Genomic DNA, 9,715 nt, shown 5'->3' on the forward strand with positions numbered 1-9,715 from the left:
ATTTGAAAATAATATGTAATAGTATTTTTTTTGTTAAATATTTATATTTGTTTTTCTCGTTTTAAATTGAAACATCTATTAATTGCTTTATTCTTTTAGATTTTTCCAATTTGCAGGTTTAAGTCAAAACTAATGGAAAACAAAAATTATAAAGAAATTTTGACTAAAATCCGGAAATCGGAAAATTAAAGGAATAGAGCAAATGTTTACACTGTGATAAGTGTAGACTTTAAATTAAATGGTTACAAATTATTTGATTATTTTAATTTTTTTTGTTATATTATTTCATGTATGTGTTGGTAGAGTTTAGAAGAGTTTCGAAAACTTGATTCGAAAGTTATAAATGTATAAAAAAAAAGTAAACAGAAGTAACTCTAGGTAATTAGTTAAATAACTAGTTTCAGTTCATTCAGTTTCAAGTTTTCAAAAACGAGTTCTATTATGTACTTTCAATTCAAGTTTTGCATACTCCCCTTTACCCCTAAGATGTGTTATATGTTTCACAAAATGTTTGCATGATTTAATAGAAACTGTGTGCTTTTAATTTCCATTTTACGAAAAGAAAATAATTTATATAAATTATAATTAACATAAAATATCAACATTTTGCCAAAAATTTATTTCCTAAAGTTTTATTTAACGATAAAAATTAATTATTTATAAATAAAATAAATGCAATGGAATACAAACAATTTGTGCTAACAAACTGTAAACTGTGTAATAATTGGTCTTGGTCTTTTTTTATAATTAAAGAAAATTTATTTCAAAAAGTTATCCTTTCTAAATATTTTCCAAAAAAAGAAGCAGTCGTCTTCAGTAGTCGTCTTAAGCTAAAAACTTAAATATTTTTTTTTATTAATTATTTTGTATTTTATGTGAAAAAGAAGGCACTTCCTATTAGACTCTGTAAAGTCATACTAAAAAATGTTTTTAAAATAAATCTTTTTTTCGAAAAATCTAAAAGATAAGCTGTTTTACATTGCTTACTGTTTATGAGCTCAAATTGTTTGCAATTGTTTAATTTACTTTCTTAATTATATTAAAATCATATACAATATTATATTTAAATAAAATATTTAATATGTATGAGTGTTTTTAAGATTTAACGTTTGGTTGCTGTTTTCATTAAGAATTGAACGAATTTAAGATCTAAAATTTATATTGCATATGATTTATTTAGACTCCCTTGCCACTTTTGCCGCTCTTAGGTATTTTGTAGGGTAATCAGTTCAAAGCTTTTCAATTGCCGCTTTACTTTTCAATCTCATTAGTCACTTTTCTGGACCTTAGTAGACTACAGTGTAAATACTGCAGTGTAATTAAACAGTCTAATGCCTAGTCTATAGTCTGGTCTATAGCCTAGTCTATAGTCTAGTCTATAGTCTAGTCTATAGTCTAGTCTATAGTCTAGTCTATAGTAGTCTATAGTCTAGTCTATAGTCTAGTCTATAGTCTAGTCTATAGTCTAGTCTATAGTCTAGTCTATAGTCTAGTCTATAGTCTAGTCTATAGTCTAGTCTATAGTCTAGTCTATAGTCTAGTCTATAGTCTAGTCTATAGTCTAGTCTATAGTCTAGTCTATAGTCTAGTCTATAGTCTAGTCTATAGTATAGTCTATAGTCTAGTCTATAGTATAGTCTATAGTAGTCTATAGTCTAGTCTATAGTCTAGTCTATAGTCTAGTCTATAGTCTAGTCTATAGTCTAGTCTATAGTCTAGTCTATAGTCTAGTTTATAGTCTAGTCTATAGTCTAGTCTATAGTCTAGTCTATAGTCTAAGTCTATAGTCTAGTCTATAGTCTAGTCATTAGTCTAGTCTATAGTCTGTCTATAGTCTAGTCTATAGTCTAGTCTATAGTCTAGCTATAGTTCTAGTCTATAGTCTAGTCTAAGTCTAGTCTATAGTTAGTCTATAGTCTAGTCTATAGTCTAGTCTATAGTCTAGTCTATAGTCTAGTCTATAGTCTAGTCTATAGTCTAGTCTATAGTCTAGTCTATAGTCTAGTCTATAGTCTAGTCTATAGTATAGTCTATAGTCTAGTCTATAGTATAGTCCTTAGTCTAGTCTATAGTCTAGTCTATAGTCTAGTCTATAGTCTAGGTCTATAGTCTTAGTCTATAGTCTAGTCTATAGTCTAGTCCTATAGTCTAGTCTATAGTCTAGTCTTATAGTCTAGTCATTAGTCTAGTCTATAGTCTAGTCTATAGTCTAGTCTATAGTCTAGTCTATAGTCTAGTCTATAGTCTAGTCTATAGTCTAGTCTATAGTCTAGTCTATAGTCTAGTCTATAGTCTAGTCTATAGTCTAGTCTATAGTCTAGTCTATAGTCTAGTCTATAGTCTATAGTCTAGTCTATAGTCTAGTCTATAGTCTAGTCTATAGTCTAGTCTATAGTCTAGTCTATAGTCTATAGTCTAGTCTATAGTCTAGTCTATAGTCTAGTCTATAGTCTAGTCTATAGTCTAGTCTATAGTCTAGTCTATAGTCTAGTCTATAGTCTAGTCTATAGTCTAGTCTATAGTCTAGTATATAGTCTATAGTCTAGTCTATAGTCTAGTATATAGTTAGTCTATAGTTGTCATAGTATAGTCTATAGTCTAGTCTATAGTCTAGTCTATAGTCTAGTCTATAGTCTAGTCTATAGTAGTCTATAGTCTAGTCTATAGTCTAGTCTATAGTCTAGTCTATAGTCTAGTCTATAGTCTAGTCTATAGTCTAGTCTATAGTCTAGTCTAGTCTAGTCTATAGTCTAGTCTATAGTCTAGTCTATAGTCTAGTCTATACGTCTAGTCGATTCTAGTCTATAGTCTTCTAGTCTATAGTCTCGTCTATGTATAGTTCTATAGTCTAGTCTATAGTCTATAGTCTAGTCTATAGTCTAGTCTATAGTCTATAGTCTAGTCTATAGTCTATAGTCTAGTCTATAGTCAAGTCTATAGTCTAGTCTATAGTCTAGTCTATAGTCTAGTCTAAGTCTAGTCTATAGTCTAGTCTATAGTCTAGTATAGACTAGACTATAGACTAGACTATAGACTAGACTAGACTAGACTATAGACTAGACTATAGGACTAGACTATAGACTAGACTATAGACTAGACTATAGACTAGACTATAGACTAGACTATAGACTAGACTATAGACTAGACTATAGACTAGACTATAGACTAGACTATAGACTAGACTATAGACTAGACTATAGACTAGGACTATAGACTAGACTATAGACTAGGACTATAGACTAGATAGACTATAGACTAGACTATAGACTAGACTATAGACTAGACTATAGACTAGACTATAGACTAGACTATAGACTAGACTATAGACTAGACTATAGACTAGACTATAGACTAGACTATAGACAAGACAATAGACTAGACTATAGACTAGACAATAGACTAGACTATAGACTAGACTATAGACTAGACTATAGACTAGACTATAGACTAGACTATAGACTAGACTATAGACTAGACTATAGACTAGTCTATAGTCTAGTCTATAGTCTAGTCTATAGTCTAGTCTATAGTCTAGTCTATTGTCTAGTCTATAGTCTAGTCTATTGTCTTGTCTATAGTCTAGTCTATAGTCTAGTCTATAGTCTAGTCTATAGTCTAGTCTATAGTCTAGTCTATAGTCTAGTCTATAGTCTAGTCTATAGTCTAGTCTATAGTCTAGTCTATAGTCTAGTCTATTTTAATCTAAGTAGCCGAAGTATCCAGCTTGATGAGAATGTAGGACGAATGAAGGATTTTCCACAAACGAAGGTATCCATTCAACTCTGACTTAAAGGAATAGCAACTAAACATTATCACGCCACTACTCATACATATTATTTTTTTAATATAAAACTTATTCTAAATTTCGATTTAATATAAATATATTTGTTTTTGTTTTTTTTTTTGAGTTTAACTTTTTCTTCGTTATATTTTTCTAGTGTGTAATTTTTGAATTTTATTCCGAAAGGCATTTTTAGTTGTTTAATTTAATTTTTTCATTTAATTTTGTTTGTTATGTCCTAAAATTTAATTTTGTTTTCCTAAATGTTTATTTTTTATCCAAAAAGATTTTTTTCTCAGTTTTGTACATTTTCTTTGTTTTTTTTTCTTTCAATTTAATAATTTAAAAATATAAAAAATAATTTATAAGTAAAAAAATACATAGAAGTATAATTTTGGGCACACATTTCGTAAATTCATTTTGATTCGTGTTTTAATTTGTTTTTTTTTTTCTTTTAAATTTTTGTGTTTTTTTTAAATTTTTTTTCTTAATTTACAGTTTAATTAAGTTGGAATGCTTATAAAATAAAAATTATATTTTTAACTAAATAAGTAATACATTTTGTAGAGATCTCTTTTTAGGTTAGTTTATTTTAAAAAATATTTATTTATTTATTTTGAAATGAATCTACATTAATTGATGAATGGTCATTTGGTGATTTCAAGTAACTGACCATATTTTTCATTTCATTCTAGCATTAGATTTATTATTATCTCTTCTTAGAAAATTCATTCATATATTGTCAGTTACGTGGTCTCATCTTATCACCATCATTCTATTGCATTAGTATTGCTAAAATATTTACATATGTCTGTGTAAATTTGTATGTATGTAATTGTTCCGAAATTAAATTTTGTATTCGAAATTAGTAGCATCATTCAATGATTCATTCAATTACTTTGCATTAAAATTTCGACTTCTCACAAAATTTCTAACTTTTCAGTAAATATATAATTTTTACTAAAAAAAATTTCACTAAAAATTCGATTTTTTACCATAAACGCGACTTTTCGATAAAAATTCGACTTATCATCAAAAATGAAAATTTTCATTTATTATTCGAATTTTTCAAAAATACAAATTTTCACGTAAACCAAAGTTTTCACTAAAAAATCCGATTTTTCGTTAAAAATTCGAATTTTTACTAAAAATACGACTTTTTACTAAAAATCCGATTTTTCATAAAAAATTGGACTTTTTATTAAAAATCTGAATTTTTACCACAAATCTGAATTTTCACTAAATATCAGAATTTTCACTAAAAATGCGAATTTTCCACAATAATGTGATCTGTGGGCTTATAGTTATTTAGAAATATCTGATAGAAATTTAAATTTTTGGAATAAAAGGGAGAATCTTTGAACTAGAACTGAACTAGAACTGAACTAGAACTGAACTAGAACTGAACTAGAACTGAACTAGAACTGAACTAGAACTGAACTAGAACTGAACTAGAACTGAACTAGAACTGAACTAGAACTGAACTAGAACTGAACTAGAACTGAACTAGAACTGAACTAGAACTGAACTAGAACTGAACTAGAACTGAACTAGAACTGAACTAGAACTGAACTAGAACTGAACTAGAACTGAACTAGAACTGAACTAGAACTGAACTAGAACTGAACTAGAACTGAACTAGAACTGAACTAGAACTGAACTAGAACTGAACTAGAACTGAACTAGAACTGAACTAGAACTGAACTAGAACTGAACTAGAACTGAACTAGAACTGAACTAGAACTGAACTAGAACTGAACTAGAACTGAACTAGAACTGAACTAGAACTGAACTAGAACTGAACTAGAACTGAACTAGAACTGAACTAGAACTGAACTAGAACTGAACTAGAACTGAACTAGAACTGAACTAGAACTGAACTAGAACTGAACTAGAACTGAACTAGAACTGAACTAGAACTGAACTAGAACTGACTAGAACTAGAACTGAACTAGAACTGAACTAGAACTGAACTAGAACTGAACTAGAACTGAACTAGAACTGAACTAGAACTGAACTAGAACTGAACTAGAACTGAACTAGAACTGAACTAGAACTGAACTAGAACTGAACTAGAACTGAACTAGAACTGAACTAGAACTGAACTAGAAAACTAGAACTGAACTAGAACTGAACTAGAACTGAACTAGAACTGAACTAGAACTGAACTAGAACTGAACTAGAACTGAACTGAACTGAACTAGAACTGAACTAGAACTGAACTAGAACTGAACTAGAACTGAACTAGAACTGAACTAGAACTGAACTAGAACTGAACTAGAACTGAACTAGAACTGAACTAGAACTGAACTAGAACTGAACTAGAACTGAACTAGAACTGAACTAGAACTGAACTAGAACTGAACTAGAACTGAACTAGAACTGAACTAGAACTGAACTAGAACTGAACTAGAACTGAACTAGAACTGAACTAGAACTGAACTAGAACTGAACTAGAACTGAACTAGAACTGAACTAGAACTGAACTAGAACTGAACTAGAACTGAACTAGAACTGAACTAGAACTGAACTAGAACTGAACTAGAACTGAACTAGAACTGAACTAGACTAACTAGAACTGAACTAGAACTGAACTAGAACTGACTAGAAACTAGAACTAGAACTGAACTAGAACTGAACTAGAACTGAACTAGAACTGAACTAGAACTGAACTAGAACTGAACTAGAACTGACTAGAACTGAACTAGAACTGAACTAGAACTGAACTAGAACTGAACTAGAACTGAACTAGAACTGAACTAGAACTGAACTAGAACTGAATCAGAACTCAAACTAAAATTTCGACTTTTCGTCAGAAATTTGGTCTTTCGGCTTTTTGTAACTATAAATATGAATATTTATATGAAATTTAGATTTTGAAAGAAAAGAGAGAAATCTTCGAAACATCTTAACTGACATACATACAAATAAAACTTATTAGTTCTATTCACAATCGGTGTCGTATCGTTGTATCGTCGTTGGCGATAATATTTTTATAATTGTTTTGTTTCCACATTTTTGTTTTTAATTTTTATGACTACGATGCAAAACCGATAGTGAATTGGACAATTGTGATGTATAAAATACTTAAATACTGGAACTGGATGATTATTTATAGTTGTTGTTGTTTTTGTTGCTCGATCTGTTGTTAAAAAATATACATACATAAGTAAAAGTATTTATAAATACATAAATATGCATATGTATATGTATGTATTGTATCATCTATTTCTATCTCCTTAATCGCTACTTGTCGTAATAGGTTCGAGTTTAATCCCCGTGGAACTTATGTTACTTGATGCGGATGCTGTACTATCAATAGCTCCGGCTGATGTCGCCGTTGTTGTTTGTGATGTAGCCGCGGATCCTGATGGCTCTGAGGAAGATGCTCTGACGGTGGCTGTATTAATACTGCTAGTGGTAGTTATTGTTGCTGTCGTAACTGCTGCTAGAGAGGATGACGGATGTGTTGACGTTGAGGGAGATCGTAAGGGTGAGGCCGCAACACCAACAATATCGGATATATCATCGGAAAATAGACGGGAGGGTGAAAATGGTCGGGTTGGTTTAAAACTCATTTCTAGACCAAGTTCCGTGAGGGGAGAATGTAAGGGCGTCAGACTGTGGGGACTGTTACGTCTGGACGGCGATGAAGTGGAAGAGTGTGGTTTTGTTGAGGTTGCCGTCGTTGATTTTTGTAGTGAGGGATGAACGACCGTGTGTGAGGGAGTGCCGCCAACAGATGTATGACTCAAGGAAGTGCCGTGTGGACCAAATGCCATTTGATGTTGCTGTTGATGTTTTTGTTGCTGCTGGTGAAGAGCGTGCTGCTGTTGTAAGTGCAAATGTTGGAGTTGATGTTGTTGCTGTTGACTTAAAACGGAAGAGGGATCACATCGACCACCAGGACCACTGCCGGCCATATGCAAAGCTACCGCCATACCAGGCGGCAGTTGTGGCATGCCCGGTAAAGTGGGTCCACAAGGTGAAGGAACATGTCTTGGCCCCATCATTGCGCTCATACTAGCGGTATTCGATGAGGAGCTTAGAGCCGGAGAAATACTGGCTTTGGGAAGAGGTACTCCTCCCGAACCAGGTGGTCCCGACATGGGTCCACCGCTAGTCATATGAGGCGGAAGATTAAATAGATTTGGACCACCATGGCTTTCGCCCATCTGCTGTTGCTGTTGAGCCGCCGCCGCCATTTGCATTTGTTGACGTATATTATGAGCTACCGCCGCCACTGCTGCGGCTGTTGCCTCTTGCGACATTTGATCACCAGTGGCCCCCGGCATTCCATTTGGACATTGACCACCTACACCAGGATAACTCAATGGTCCCTCCTGAAATGGAAAAACAGGCTAAAAACAATAACAAGAGTTAGCATGCAATGTCTGCTCTTAGTGAATTGTCTCTTCAACATCACCTACCGAATGCCGTCCATAGGGCATGTGCGCCAGACCTTCATCCTTTAGATCTTTGGCATCACGGAAGACAACGGTTTTTATGACACCCTTGATATGTTCATCTGGCCAGATGCCCAGCAGTATGCGTTGTGGCCGTCCTCTGCCTTTCGGTCTTAAATCGGGGCCTCCATCAATCGAAGGTCCCAACATATTGTGCACTCGATTGGCATAGAGAACAAATGTGGGATAAGGTATATCATACTTTCGTGCCGCCTGTGAAAGTGACAAACCTTCTTTTAGTACACTAAAAATTGCTTCTGCCATCGTTTCAGGTCGCCATGACTTTAAGGGACCTCTTTCACGAAATCGCAAATGATGCATTAAACTCTGATTGGTGTTCCAACATTTTTGCCACATAGACTGTAGTTGATATTGATAACTGTCTGCTAATAAATATAAAAAAATCGAAAATATGTTTTGTTTTTCAAGAGTTTTCCTTAAATATGCAAACCTGCTATTGAGGAACCTGAAGCTCCCATCCATGCATGCGAGTTTTCCAACATTTTCGCCTGAAAATAAAATGTTTTTCTTAGTTTTTTAAACAATGATCTAGTTTGTCTGCATATATTTATTATAAAAAACTTATTTAGTCAACATCAGACAAAGAATATTCAAATTCAAACCCAATTAAGCCTTGAATATTTCTCTATTTGGTATATGTATGTATATTTATGCAACTGTTCAATATATTGACTTGCTAATTTGACCTGTATTTAAAAGGAATCTTTCGTGAACGCACACTCTATAAGAGAAATATGTATATGTTTAGTTGTGATTGTGTACTCCTCTCGTTTGTCATCTAAGTTTGATACTTGTTCGAATCTAAAAAGTTTTGCTTACCCAGCAGACATAAATATTTTAATATTATTTGAGTTAAATGTTAATAAAAAGATATTTCAAAGAGCATTTTCGTTTAACTAGGTAATCTAACTCAAGGGTGTTCGAATCAAAAGCAAAAAATTTCGAATTTTTACTTTTCAAATTGAAGTCCGCGAGTGTTTGCTGGGAGCTTACAAAATACATTCGTCAATGAGCAGAATGCATTTTGTTCATAAATGTTGAAATATTAGAAAAAAAAATGGATTCATCAATTGCTTACAACTTATATGATACCTTATCTGGAGGAAATATCCTCTAAATTTAATTCACTCCCTGTTGGAAACCAGGCGATTGTTTGTCGATTTCCTATCGATTCTCGGACCTTTGGGCATTCGGGGAAATTAAATTGCCAACGAATACGAAATTAACGGATCGTCCATGAACGAAACTATGTATATTACAGAGAAATAACGAAAGTACTCTGGCTGGGCTTTATCACAGAAAACTACCTTGAAGTTCTTGATAGAAATTCGTTATAACTATACCGTGCTATTCACAAAATTTTCGTAAATATTAAAAAAAAAGTATTTACGAAATTTCTTTCGTAAAATTAAGCTTGGACTATTTTCAAGAATCTAATCAACTTTGT

At 32.5% G+C, this 9,715-nt stretch overlaps 1 protein-coding gene across 1 annotated transcript; it reads right to left on the bottom strand.

The window, feature by feature from the left end:
- Positions 1-6,569: 6,569 nt before the first annotated feature.
- LOC119609896 (protein bric-a-brac 1) lies at positions 6,570-8,756 on the bottom strand (the record flags this gene model as incomplete). The annotated part of the gene is made up of 3 exons (XM_037964921.1): positions 6,570-8,142; positions 8,212-8,633; positions 8,699-8,756. Coding segments are annotated over 3 exons (1,602 nt in total), but the record flags the coding sequence as incomplete, so codon positions are not given.
- Positions 8,757-9,715: the final 959 nt, after the last annotated feature.

Source organism: Lucilia sericata, unplaced genomic scaffold (assembly GCF_015586225.1).
Source record: "Lucilia sericata isolate MDLA Ls3-8-SP2 unplaced genomic scaffold, ASM1558622v1 Contig001081F_arrow, whole genome shotgun sequence".
In the NCBI taxonomy this organism is placed as follows: Eukaryota; Metazoa; Arthropoda; class Insecta; order Diptera; family Calliphoridae; genus Lucilia; species Lucilia sericata.